Here is a 14754-nt window from a genome sequence, read left to right as displayed (position 1 = left end):
CTGCGCGAAGGTGATTATAAAATTTTTTCTGAACCTACTAAAACATTATGGGTAACGCAGAAGAAGTGTTTGTGTGGAGAAAGACTTTAGTTCCATTTCTCATTTATCTTTGTTCAGTAAAGAGTTATTACAAAACTTGATTTTATATTTTGGTTTTCTTCGTATAACTACGTCACAATGAGAAATATAAAGGCAACTTGTACGATACTTACGTTTGGTCCTGAAGTTTTTCTACTTCATAGACGGTGTTCATGCAGCCCAGTTCGCAGTGGCAGTGTCTATTCTTGTCCAGGAACTTTTCTGCAATTAAAGAACACTGAAACTATATGTTGTTCTGGACTGAGTTAATGAACTGATATTTACCATGCAGATTCAACTTAAAACGGATACCACTGTACGTTGCAACAGACTAATTACTTGAACTCACATTAGCACCTTTTTCTCAGTGGTGGTAAAGCTGCTTACTATTTAAAATAAGGTCTTAACACTAGATTGAAATCATTTGTAGTTGATAGTTCCTTATTCATAGATGATCTTCTGAAGAGATCATTTCTGGGTGTGGTTCGGTTAAATTTATCAAATTTTAATGAAGATTAAGAGTAGAGCAAAAATACTGTTACCTTAATGAAAAGCGTATAGTAAGATCTCAGAAAGAAAAAAAAATCTTATCAAAAAACCTACAGACATGCTCCACATCATAGCGAGTTGCCGCAAATTTGAGCTACGGAACTCGGAAATCAGTAACCAATTCCTTAACTAATTAACTAGTCCTGTTCTTTTTAATACCGAAATTACTGCGACTAAATAAGTTTCATTTCCTAATTAGTTAGGTCATGAAATACCTGTTACAGCGAATGGTACTTCACGCAACTTACATGAATGTACCACGGTGTTTCTTGAAGTGATCGTCCATCTAACTGTGATCCCGTCTCTCTGCTTTAGCATCAAAATCACTGGGTGAATGAATACAGGAAACTTTCCTAATCTCCACTACACGATGTTTTCATGACTGCCTTTCATGCACAGCTGTGTAATAATTCAGAGTGAAAACGCCTACATCAGAAGACGGTCCATATCTGATACGGTTATTTAAAATATATGTTAACTATTTAAAATCAACGACCTGTGAGATTTGGAGGGATGTTATTGTCACCAGGTAATTCTTTAAAGTGATAGTCTCTAGTTTTGTCATTGCCTGATTACGCTTATTATGATGCTGAATTGTTCATTACCTGGATTTTGAACCTAACTAATGCTGAGGTTCAAACGACAGAATATTATAATATGCGACCAGTAGCATTTCCTTAACAATTCCCCTTATGGGTATTGTGTTCGACAAGTATGCACTTGTGGAGTTTGAACAATATGACCGCTACATCGTCGATGTATGTACATCGTGTCTGAATGAGGTGTCAGTGTCTTTTTGTGGTCAGATGGAGACCCTCTATAATCTTTAATAGAACGGAGATCCAGTATTCAGAAAAATTTAAAGAAAGGGGATAGTGCACTAGTCGCTGGAATGAGGGGAAATGATAGTAGCACCCTAAGTAAATTTCGACACACAGTATGGTGGCGTACGGGGTACAGAGTTGATGCGACGAACAGCGTCGTAGAACACCTGATCGTGTGCCAACTGAGACAGTGAAAACACATACTCACCGCATAATCCGTCACTGGTGTTCAAATTACCGTAGAATTCAACAGGATCTGGTTACACATAGTATCATCTACGATTCCCTTGGGTATAGAAAACTTTGTCGCTGAAGGGTACGAAGATGGCCGTCTGTTGATCACTTATGTGCGCAACAGAGAATACTTCAGGAGCACTTCAGCGGTTTTGCGCGGGAAGTTGACGGTTATTTTCCATCGAACTGTGACGGGAGATGGGTAAATCCTTAGCAACCAGAGAATAAACGACAACGCATAGTCTCCGATGAGAAAACATTCATGATGCAGGCGTCAATTAGGAAAATGTTAATTGCCTCTGAGTCCTATGGGACTTAAGTTCTGAGGTCATCAGTCCCCTAGAACTTAGAACTACTTCAACCTAACTAATCTAAGGACATCACACACATCCATGCCCCAGGCAGCATTCGAACCTGCGACCGTAGCTGTCGCGCGGTTCCAGACTGCAGCGCCTACAACCGCTCGGCCACTCCGGCCGGCTGAAAATGTTATTTTTCTGTTGGGTTAGGTGGTACTATACTGCTGCAATTGCGAGGTGTCGATCGTGAGCTTCGGCATGACTGTCTGTTAACGTCCGATGCTGGCTGGACTTTTCGGAAATCACGGCATTCTCCACTGTTGACATACGTGAATTAAGAATCGTGGAATGGAACTGAAGAAGAATGATCCCCGTACATGAACAATGGCTGATTCATCTGGCATAATCACTAATCAACAGTGGGAGACATTACCTAGCTAGAGAAATACACTGAAGAGCCAAAGAAACTAGTACACCTGCCTAATACCGTGTAGGTCCCCGACGAGCACGCAGAAGTGCCGCAACACGACGTGGCATGGATTCGACTAATGTCTGAAGTAGTTCTGGAGGAAATTGACACCATGAATCCTACTGGGATTTGCATACATACGAGAGAGTACGAGGGGCTGGAGATCTCTTCTGAACAGCACGTTCGAAGACACTCCAGGTATTCTCAGTAATGTTCATTCTGGAGAGTCTGTTCGTCAGAGGAAGTGTTTAAACTCCGAAGAGTGTTCCTGGATCCACTCTGTAGCAATTCTGGACGTGCGGGTTGTCGCATTGCCCAGTTGTAATTGCCCACGTCCGTCGGAACGCACAATGGATATGGATGGATGCAGTTTATGAGACAGGATGCTTACGTGCGTGTCACCTGTCAAAGCGTATCAGGGGTCCCGTATCACACCAACTGCACGCGCCTCACACCATTACAGAGCCTCCACCAGCTTGAACAGTCCCCTGCTCACATGCAGGGTCCATGTGTTCATGAGGCTGTCTCATACCCATCCACGCCCATCCACGCGGTACAATTTGAAACAACACTCGGCCAAGCAGGCAACATGTTTCCAATCATCACCAGTCCAATGTCAGTGTTGACGGACCCAGGCGAGGGGTAAAGTTTTGTGTCGTGCAGTTAGCAATTGAAGACGAGTTTGCCTTCGGCTTAGAAAGCCCATATCAATGATGTTACGTTGAATGGTTCGCACGTTGACACTTGTTGATGACCCAACATTGAAATCTGCAGAAATTTGCGTAAGGTCTGCACTTCTGTCACCTTTAATGATTCTCTTCAGTCCTCGTTGGTCACGTTCTTGCAGGATCTTTTTATGACCGCAGCGATGTCGGAGATTTGATGTTTTACTGGATTCCTGATAGTGACGGCACACTCGTGAAATGGTCGTCTGGGAAATTCCCCACTTAATTGCTACCTCGTTGGTCACGTTCTTGCAGGATCTTTTTATGACCGCAGCGATGTCGGAGATATGATGTTTTGCTGGATTCCTGATAGTCACGGCACACTCGTGAAATGGTCGTCTGGGAAGTTCCCCACTTAATCGCTACCTCGGATATGCTGTCCCATTGCTCGTGCGCCAAATATAACACCACGTTTAAATTCACTTAAATTTTGATAACCTGCCATTATAGCGGCAGTGACCGACCTAACAACTGCGCCACACAGTTGTTATCTTATATAGGTGTTGTCGACCGCAGTACCGTGTCCTGCATGTTTACATTTCTCTGTATTTGAATTATCATGCGTATACCAGTTCCTTGACGCTTCAGTGTAATATAAGGGGCAAATAAAAACTTTCCGTTCATCAGCTGTACAATCCAGAATAGGTATGCAATCGGGCAAAATCATGGTGTGCAGCGAGGCAATCAACCCATCAACGCACCAGGTTGGAGATACCGGGTTTATAAAACACCGTGTCCTGCTACATGAAGAAGTCCGTAGCTGCCTGCTGCACATCCTCGTCTAAAAGGAATCGTCGACTCTTCGAGGCGTTTTTTAAGGGACCACGACATGATAATAGCTCAGGAGAGATCAGAACTATGGGCCAGGTGCTCGAGTGTCTTCCATTTGAGTAATGGTTGAGCCTGGTGTTTCAGATCGACCAGCATCGTGTGTAGAATGGCGACCAGCACGAAACTCGTTGTACACTACTGGCCATTAAAATTGCAACACCACGAAGATGACGTGCTACTGACGCGAAATTTAACCGATAGGAAGAAGATGCTGTGATATGCAAATGATTAGCTTTTCCGAGCATTCACACAAGCTTGGCCCCAGTGGCAACACCTAAAACGTGCTGACATGAGGAGAGTTTACAACCGATTTCTCATACACAAACACCAGTTGACTGGCGTTGCCTGGTGAAACGTTGTTGTGATGTCTCGTGTAAGGAGGAGAAATGCGTACCATCGCGTTTCCGACTTTGATAAAGGTCGGATTGTAGCCTATCACGATTGTGGTTTATAGTATCGCGACATTGCTGCTCGCGTTGGTCGAGATCCAATGACTGTTAGCAGAATATGGAATCGGTGGGTTCAGGAGGGTAATACGGAACGCCGTGCTGGATCCCAACGGCCTCGTATCACTAGCAGTCGAGAGGACAGGCATTTTATCCGCGTGGCTGTAACGGATCGTGCAGCCACGTCTCGATCCGTGTGTTAACAGATGGGGACGTTTTCAAGACAACAACCATCTGCACGAACAGTTCGACGACGTTTGCAGCAGCATGGACTATCTGCTCGGAGACCATGGCTGCAGTTACCCTTGACGCTGCATCACAGACAGGAGCGCCTGCGATGGTGTACTAAACGGCGAACCTGGGTGCACGAATGGCAAAATGTCGTTTTTTCGGATGAATCCAGGTTCTGTTTACAGCATCATGATGGTCGCATCGTGTTTGGTGACATCGCGGTGAATGCACATTGTAAGCGTGTATTTGTCTCCCTGATACTGGCGTATCACCTGGCGTGATGGTATGGGGTGCCATTGGTTACACGTCTCGGTCACCTCTTGTTCCCATTGACAGCACTTTGAACAGTGGACGTTACATTTCAGATGTGTTACGACCCGTGGCTTTACCCGTCATTCGATCCCTGCGAAACCCTACGTTTCAATAGGATAATGCACGACCGCATGTTGCAGGTCCTGTACGGGCCTTTCTGGATACAGAAAATGTTCGACTGCTGCCCTAGCCAGCACATTCTCCAGATCTCTCACCAACTGAAAACGTCTAGTGAATGGTGGCCGAGCAACTGGTTCAAATGGCTCTGAGCACTATGGGACTTAACATCTCAGGTCATCAGTCCCCTAGAACTTAGAACTACTTAAACCTAACTAACCTAAGGACATCACACACATCCATGCCCGAGGCAGGATTCCAACCTGCGACCGTAATGGTCGCGCGGTTCCGGACTGTAGCTCCGAGCAAAAGGAAGTTGAGTCAACTACACTGTTTATTCTACAATCATATGTACACAAGTAGGGCAAATCGCATCTCCAGGGAAGATACGTTCTAAAAAACTGTCAATACACACGTGAAAGCAGTAAACAATGTAATTCATACTTTATGGTTCAAGAGGAATAAGGGAAATTGGAGGGAAAAGTATTACCTCCAGGGATTACGCTGGGACCAACTTGCACCGATATGACAGAGATAACCGCCTTATCCACGCTACAAGGAGGGGTACTAATCAGATATACAAGAACCTAAAAACGGGCACTTCGCGCTGTAATGAACAAAATGTGGAAGCACAAAATTGTGGAACAAAACCTTGAATATATGTTGCATTCAGTAATGTATCAAACAATTCTGTAAGCTATTTACCCTTTTCAGCTCGACTCTGATATGGATATATAATTAAAACAAGTTCGGTGCTGGTCGCCAATCGACACACGATGCTTGTCGATCTGAAACACCAGGCTCATCCATTACTCAGATGGAAGACACTCGAGCACAACTAATTTACAAACATCCGGTAAATGAATAAGAACATAATGAAAAATGGTACTAAGTGAAGTAAAACGTTAGCCCGACGATCGTAAAAAAGAACCAATACTTGACCGACTCCATCCTAGACACACCGGAGCGAAGCAGAACTTGCCGAGCTATGCAGCGCCAGAGTCGCAACCAGAGATCCATGTACTGTCCCGGTTCAAGTCTGAACCCAGAGTGTCGCAGCAGTGTCCGCAGAACAGAGCGTTGCAGCAGTGTCTCCCTGAACAGCTCGCAAAAGAGTGAGTAGAAAAATCCTTTCTTCCGATTTCTGGCGTTCTTATGGAATAAGCGGAGAGCGACAAAGCAGTTATCGTCCAATAAAAACTCGCGACTGATAGTCATTCTATCACATTGGAGAAAATTACCGTTTCCAAACCCTATTCTATTGTGGCGTGCCTGTGAAAACAGCGCACCCAAACTGTCATCGGTTTATCAAAGTCCACGGCCAGTGCTCCACTGAAGAACGAGCGGAGGCTACGGTAACGAGTACCCCCCGCTCTAGTGAAAATTTGAACTAGCTGGCGAGGCAAATGTGCAACGCCTATGCAAGGCACCAATTTGTCGCAGAGCCATTGCCTGGGAGCGTACCTCAGACACGTAATGTCAAGGTAGGACACCGTACAGTCGCCTCTAAATGCGTGGGAGGCGATACCCCTTTACAAAGACGCTTTTGTCCAGAAATTTTCGCACGTAGCTTACAAAAGCGAGACACAGCGCCGCTGCCTTCGAGTGGTTTGAGCCGGAGGTCCACTCCAGGGCTTCCACTCTCCAGGAGACTTCGCAAGTAATCGACAAAGGAATGCATGCAGACCCTATCGTCGCTACATGGCATAACTTTTATTACATTAGTGAAATCATTATTGCTTCTAGATCACCATATTAAGCTGTACATCAAACTATACAGAAAAGGGCGGGATGAGGGTGCTATCTATTTGCTATATCACAATTATTTCTGCTATAACCGAATGTTACATCGAACTGTTTGCGGAAATAATCTTAGACGGTGGTCGAAAATGATCTACATGAAACGAGTCAGCTTTGAACGTTTCACACTTCCACAAGAAGTGTCAAACTGTGACTGATTCATTCTGTCATGCAAGTGCAACACTAGGAACTTCTCTATAATCATACACTGCTGCCCCATGTCCACGTTCTTCCTCACTCGGCTGCCCCTAGAAAGGTAACAATACTTGATCTGAAACTAGCGTGTTGATACATCCAACACACAGCCATTGGCGTCCGCAAGGTTGGGAGGGGGGGGGGGGGGGGGGAGAGCGGGCAGGAGAGGTAGCACTTGCCCCCATCTGGAATCTGAGGGTATAGACATCTCTAACAATGCTTGCCTGCAGTTCTGCTAAATCGCAGGTTTAGTATTGCCGAGTACGATGGGAATTAATGTTATTTTTAAAGTTCAATTCTGTTTCAACAATTTAGGAAAACACAAAAATGGTTCAAATGGCTCTGAGCACTATGGGACTCAACTGCTGTGGTCATCAGTCCCCTAGAACTTAGAACTACTTAAACCTAACTAACCTAAGGACATCACACACATCCATGCCCGAGGCAGGATTCAAACCTGCGACCGTAGCAGTCGCACGGTTCCGGACTAGGAAAACACAATTGTGATTTTTATAGCGTAATTCCGTTCCTACGCTTTGGAGAGTAATAATTTGATATTTTCCCCTGATTATTTTTGTCCATTACCACCAAAAATGGCTAAGCCATGTCTCCGCAATATCCTTTCTTTCAGGAGTGCTAGTTCTGCAAGGTTCGCAGGAGAGCTTCTGTAAAGTTTGGAAGGTAGCACTAAGCTGTAAGGACGGAGTAAAGCTGTAGGAGTAAAGCTGTAAGAACAGGGCGTGAATCGTGCTTGGGTACCTCAGTCGGTGGAACACTTGCCCGCGATAGGCAAAAGGTCCCGAGTTCGAGTCTCGGTCCGGCACACAGTTTTAATCTGCCAGGAACTTTCATATCAGCGCACACTCCGCTGCAGAGTGAAAATTTCATTCAAGATTTTTTCTGTTAGCTATTTTTAATTTTCGGTGGTAATCTAACATTACTGGTTCATGAACAAACAAATTTTTTGTAATAGCTCGTCCAATACTATGGATTTAATCATAAGAAGGAAGTACTGTTCGACCGTTGAACGAAAATAGTGGCATTTTCCCTCCTCTTGGTTAAATTTATATGGACTCCCATACATACAGCCCTGATTATTCACATCCTCTGAAAGAAAATCTGCCGGATCAGAAGCTGGTATATGAGGATCAAGACATAGGAGCGCTGTGATGACACTTAAGATTCATTTTCGAAATTTCCCTGAAGATTAAAATAGTGTACCAACGCGGAACGCGAACACTGAACTATACAGCATTCCGGGGCTATTAGCTTCACGACTGAGCTACCCACACATGACTCACGACACCTCCTAACAAACTTCCTTGCGCCGGTACCTATCTCCTACTTTCCAACAAAAGTGGGGTATTGTGGGCGGATTGTAAGTCATACCAGGACAGCTCAGCCGGTAATAGTATTGCTGGTGAAACACAAAGTTCTAGGTCCTATACAAAATTTTCTCTGCCAGAAAGTTTCAAACCAGTACACACTTCACTTCCCTGTGAGATACATTAAAGTTTTCATTTTTCCTGGAAGACATTTAATTAAGCTTGTAGACAGGCGGACCATATAAATGGCGTAGCAAGAGGAATATGTCAGCTGAATAAACTGAAAATCATTTCTGTAAGTATCTTTGTAAAAAATTTATAACAAACTTCCTGCTATTAAATGACGTTTCCTCGCTATTTAACGAAATATGAGTCTAATATGTTCAATATTTCATACTCACTGTAATGACGAGCTAAACATTTAAGTCCGTCCGCGTCACAGGGTTTGTACGGCTCTGAAACAGAAAGTTTATTAAAAGCTAAACTCACAAGCCTAATGAAAGTTAATGTTATATAAATAATAACAGATTAGAAGCCAGGTCCGTGGAGATGATTAATTCCAGTAAAAAATTTGCCTCTGTCACACATTCTTGGATTAAAGGCTGCCGGTTTCGGAAGATCAACGTTTCATCTTCAGACACTTGAAACAAATGTATCCACTTGGTATAGATTTGGTTGCCAGCGACCAGTTATATGAGCCATGGTACCAGAAAGACGATTATACGACAGTCGTACCGTAACATATATCGCCCCCCTCCCCCCCCCCCCCCCCCCCACATCCGAACACCACCACCCAAAAAAAGTCCACCAGTTCTCAACAGCACCGTTGCCGTGTGTCGAAAGTGCCTGAAGTTGAAATATTAACCTTCTGTCGCAGGTAGTATGAGGCAAATTTTAGTTTCTGGGGATGGAAGGGCAATGAAATCGGACGTGTCCTTTTCAGAGGAATTATAACGACATTTACCTTAAGAGATTTGAGGAAACTACGGAAACGTATTTCGATGACTGGACTGGGATTTGAACCGCCGTCCAGTCATTTGCGTATGTAGTGTGCTGGTCAACCGTTTCGAAACATATGAAAGAGCTTGCGTAAGATAAGCACATCGGACAAAACATTCCTCCCTCCAGGAGACATCTTGCAAATACCGTCTATAGGCAGGAAATTGCCACATTTCGGCGACAACGAAGAGTGCACAAGTATATTCAGTTATGCCATATCCACAAGAAGCATATCATTGACGATAAAGTCGTAGAAGGCTACGGAGATGTAAAGTACTATGTTTCACACGTTGTTGCAAATAATCCTAGACATTTTTATGCGATTAAGATCAGCTGATCAGTCGTGATGTGATAGGGTGCCTGAATACTCGCAAATTCAGGGACGCATCCGTGCAGCCGTGTGAATCAGCTGTTGACTTCATGGAAGATGGAAGTGCACACGGTATCTCATGAAAATGTAGAAGAAAGGGCAACACTTGCTTGAAGTAAATATCCTCGTTCAGGTTACTGTTAACATGAACGAGAATTTTTTTTTCAGCATTCTTGTTGACCAAATGTTGCTCTTTCTTCTTTCATGCTCTCGGTTTCATGAGCGAGCGGGCGAAAGTCAAAACACCACATAACCACCTCGGGCCTGAATTACAACCTTCACATACTGCGAATTACACTACTGGCCATTACAATTGCTACACCATGAAGATGACGTGCAACAGACGCTAAATTTAACCGACAGGAAGAAGATGCTGTGTAGGCAAATGATTATTTTTTCAGAGCATTCACAGAAGGTTGGCGCCGGTGGTGACACCTACAACGTGCTGACATGAGGAAAGATCCAACCGATTTCTCAAACACAAACAGCGGTTTACCGGCGTTGCCTGGTGAAACGTTGTTGTGATGCCTCGTGCAAGGAGGAGAAATGCGTACCATCACGTTTTCGACTTTGATAAAGGTCGGATTGTAGCCTATCGCGATTCCGGTTTATCGTATCGCAACATTGCTGCTCGCGTTGATCGATATCCAATGACTGCTAGCAGAATATGGAATCGGTGGATTCAGGAGGGTAATACGGAACGCCGTGCTCGATCCCAACGGCCTCGTATCACTAACAGTCGAGATGACAGGCATGTTATCCGCATGGCTGTAACGGATCGTGCAGCCGTTGCTGTACCCTTAATTCGATCCTTGCGAAACCCTACATTTCAGCAGAATAATGCACGACTGCATGTTGCAGGTCCTGTACGGGCCTTTCTGGATACAGAAAATGTTCGACTGCTGCCCTGGCCAGCACATTCTCCAGATCTCTCACCAATTGAAAACGTCTGGTCAATGGTGGCCGAGCAACTGGCTCGTCACAATAGACCAGTGAACTGTGGTATCGTGTTGAAGCTGGATGGGCAGCTGTGCCTGTACACGCCTTCCAAGCTCTGTTTGACTCAATGTCCAGGCGTATCAAGGCCGTTATTACGGCCAGAGGTGGTTGTTCTGGGTACTGATTTCTCAGGATCTATGCACACAAATTGCGTGAAAATGTAATCACATGTCATTTCTAGTATAATATATTTGACAATGAATACCCGTTCATCATCTGCATTTCTTCTTGGTGTAGCAATTTTAATGGCCAGTAGCGTAAAAGCCTCGAGGACTGTCGGTGCACTCGACGCTTTGCATCGATTGAAAAGAGACAAAATCGCGACTCGTCTGACCACGCTATATGGCTCCAGTTTTTGTATTGTACGATCCACTGATGACGTGCAGCTTTATGTGACCCTGTGAGAAATGGTCTTTTGTGAGATTCTGGAATCCAAATGACCTGGCACGCTGTTTCCTTCGCAGCACTCGCTCGGAAACTGGTTGAGTCTGACCAGCATCGACTGACAGATCCAAATTAAGTTGTGTTTTGAACCGATTGACTTTGACAAAGCGTGACAGTCGCGTCCGGTCTCTGTCAGTAAGGACCTTTTTACGAACATAGTTCTTGCGCAGCGTTACGTAACTCCGAGTGGTACACCATCCGCTGTAGATACATTGGATACACCAAGCTGATATACCGCACATTCGGACAACTTCATTTGCTCATGGACACTTCCAAGCGCGTCACTACGCTGATTCCACCGTACCACTGACATAAATATCACGTCACTGTCATGGCTTATGTTAGCGAGGAAGAGTGACATGGCCGCCTGGCACCAGTTCAGCACCAACTGTAGCACTTCAAATCGACCAGTGTGCTCTTTTAAGGGAGCGACTAATATTTTGTCCGGTGAACTTATGGGGGGTAGGACGTCAAACGGGCCGATTTGGAGCAGGAGAGGCACCACTGAACATTTTAATTTCCACTGTCTATACTTTTACAAATAAATTCATAAAACTTTGTCAGCATGACCAGGAAGGATTCAGAATTCATACTCTTAGCAGTGTAAGTTCTAAAACATACGAATTAATTATTTTTTTACATGTGAAATTTTTCATTTTTTTCACTTACTAATGGCGTCATTTGTTGCTGTGGGTACACTTTTCTTCATAAGTAAGAGAGATTGTTTGATGAATTTTGCACAGCATACAAATCATACTTGAAGGTGTATGAAACTCTAGAATTTTCCAAATCTATTAAAAACTGTGGTAAAAATTGAGGCAATTAACTATAAAATTTGTGTTTTTTCTAAACATGAAGTTTAAAATATAACGGTTAATTCGTTTTTTCAGACATTAAATAAATTCTAGAGTTTCATACACCTGTGAGTATGGAATGTATGCTGTGCAAAATTCATCGAAGTGAAGAAAAGTGTACCTATAGCAACAAATGCAGCCATTAGTAAGTGAATAAATGACGAAACTTCGCAAGTAAAAAAAATTATTTTGTAATGTTTTAGAACTCCCACTGCAATGGGTGTGATTCCTGAATCCTTCCTGATGATGCTGACAAAGTTTGATGAATTTATTTGTAAAAGTATAGACACTAGAAATTAAAATGCCCTGTGATGGCTCTCCTTCTCCAAGTCGGCCTGTTTGACGTCCTACCCCCTTAATAGGATGTAGGACGAAGTGCTGTGCAGGTTGTGTACCAACAGAAGGTTGTCATACTGACTGTTGGGCCGGTAGAAGGTGGGTACGCAGTTGCAGAGGGTGAACGCGAGCCGCATGCGGCACTGGCTGGTGCACGCGCTGTACGTGTACATGGAGTCCGTCTCGAGCTTGATCTCGTCGGCGAAGACGCAGCGGCGCTGGCGGATGGACAACTGGCGCGCGTCCTCTGTCGTGTACGTCTCCTTGGCCGAGAACGCTATCATGCTGATCTTATGCGTCCACTCGTGCTGCGGGCTTACGTCCAGCACCGGGATCTCGTCGTTGCTGTGGATGTACAGCTGTGGGACAGACCACCATACCACACAATCCTTGTTAAACTTAAATTTTATGTCTGCACACACCTACGCTAGTACATTCCATACATCTATAAGTGAGATATTGTTACTACACTAACATTTATCAAAACTGCATCATCAAGAAGGCGAGACACGGCCGAATCGAACTTCATTCCACATGATAGGTACCATGCCATTACACAAATCATGAGAATTACAGAACTGTACACGATCACTGACTTCGACAGTCCAGTTTGGTGTGAGAGGCCAACACTTGCAAATTGAGTACCTAAACTTTCGACGAGCAATGTAAAGTGCCCTGGGTATGTTACTAATATTCCTAGGGAATCCAACTTCCCGTGATCTCTATGCAAGCCCACAAAGTATCATCAGTGGGTGCTGGAGCGTGTTGAGCAACAAGTTGTCGATCAGCCACATCTCAGACATTGTGAAATCTCCATTAATCTACTTGCCACTTGTCTGGATGACTCTTGCCAACAGCAGCATGTAGCAATCAGCTGAGGCGGATTGGACAGATGAGTGACTTAGAATTACAGTATCTCTTCATTCTTCGTCTTAAGAGTGGGTGGCACATTCTTACCTTCGTGCCTCACCGTTGTTCTCTATGGAAATATAAGTTTTACTCGTGATGATACGGTCGAATCCATTTTACATCACGGAAGTTTGCAAATTAAATAATAATAAAATCACTCTGATGCAGGAAGGTTAATGATCGATAGTTAACAAAAATGTAGCTGTAAAATTAAAGGCAGTTATTTATTTTCATTCATAGTATAAAAATTATGAGTAGTGGTCTAACCTTGTTCCAAAGATCGGATTCAAGTGGAATGCTGTCTCAAAGTACGAAATAATACAAGTGCAGTAAATCTTGCTCTTAGGCCAACAAATGCTAGCGGATCCCCTTAAACAACCGTCTGTCTAAACATTGCTTAAATGAACAGTCTCGAAGCGCTTTAGCTTCACTAAAGTCCAACAATTCAGAATTTCATAACGGTATCTTATAGCCTACTCGCGAAATGTTAATGTACTGAAACTACACCCTAGTCTGGTACTGAAAGCAGCAAAAATATTTCCAAGTCTTCGCAGGTGCTGAAAGCCTCTCGTAAAGTTTTAAGTTTAACCTGACGGTCAAACTTTATCATTGAAAGACAGCAAATTATTCTAACTGCCAAGCAGATTTTCTGAGCCTATCACTCGACAAATCTTTCAACAGCTCCATCTATATACAGGGGGTGCAGAAATATCGGTCTCGGCTTATGTTAAACCGTAAGTCGAAACCGGTCAATAAACAAATGTTACTGCGATCTTGACTGTTGGTTTTAACCTAAGTATAGCACCAGATTGCTCACTCCATAGACAATGTTGTCTAAATTGATGAACTTTCCTAAATGAACGCGGAAGTAGACAGAGAGAGAGAGAGATTAACGTTAACGTAGACTGTGTGTTAAAGTCATCAGAATTGGAGGAAAAGCTTCAACTGAGCAGAAGGTCTGCCGCAGCCTTTTTACGAAACAGTCAACCTAACGCAGTTTATAGAAACCATAACAAACTTAATCTGGATAGTCGACGGAATTTTAACACTGCCCCTTCCAAAGCCTAGTCTAGTGAGTAACTATTGCGTTACCCCACTCGGTTCGGTCTGAGTGCTTTAGCAAGTGACTTTTCTAGCGAGAAAAACTGCGGTGATTATGATGCATAGGTTTCTATGAGCAGCGTTAGAAGGGAACGGATTTTACCTTGTGACAAAAGAGCAGAAATCATTTTACTGGCCGGCCGATGTAACTGAGCGGTTCTAGGCGCTTCAGTCCGGAACCGAGCGACCGCTACGGTCGCAGGTTTGAATCCTGCTTAGGGCATGTGTGATGTCCTTAGGTTAGTTAGGTTTAAGTAGTTCTAGGTTCTGATGACCTCAGATGTTAAGTCCCATAGTACTCAGAGCC

At 43.9% G+C, this 14754-nt stretch overlaps 1 protein-coding gene across 2 annotated transcripts in view; it reads right to left on the bottom strand.

Moving 5' to 3' along the window:
- LOC126298600 (sodium channel protein Nach-like) overlaps nucleotides 1-14754 on the bottom strand; it is a 162591-nt gene that overhangs the window by 33184 nt on the left and 114653 nt on the right. For both annotated transcript variants that reach the window (XM_049990000.1, XM_049989999.1), the window contains exons 7-9: nucleotides 12520-12796; nucleotides 8837-8890; nucleotides 213-300 (exon numbers count right to left, since the gene is read on the bottom strand). In XM_049990000.1, the coding sequence (XP_049845957.1) occupies nucleotides 213-300; nucleotides 8837-8890; nucleotides 12520-12796 (419 nt within the window). The remainder of the gene's footprint in view (nucleotides 1-212; nucleotides 301-8836; nucleotides 8891-12519; nucleotides 12797-14754) is intronic.

The sequence above is a fragment of the Schistocerca gregaria genome, chromosome X (genome assembly GCF_023897955.1).
Source record: "Schistocerca gregaria isolate iqSchGreg1 chromosome X, iqSchGreg1.2, whole genome shotgun sequence".
Taxonomy (NCBI): Eukaryota; Metazoa; Arthropoda; class Insecta; order Orthoptera; family Acrididae; genus Schistocerca; species Schistocerca gregaria.
The sequence above is the reverse complement of the archived record's forward strand: the minus strand, read 5'-3'. Positions and strand labels throughout refer to the sequence as shown.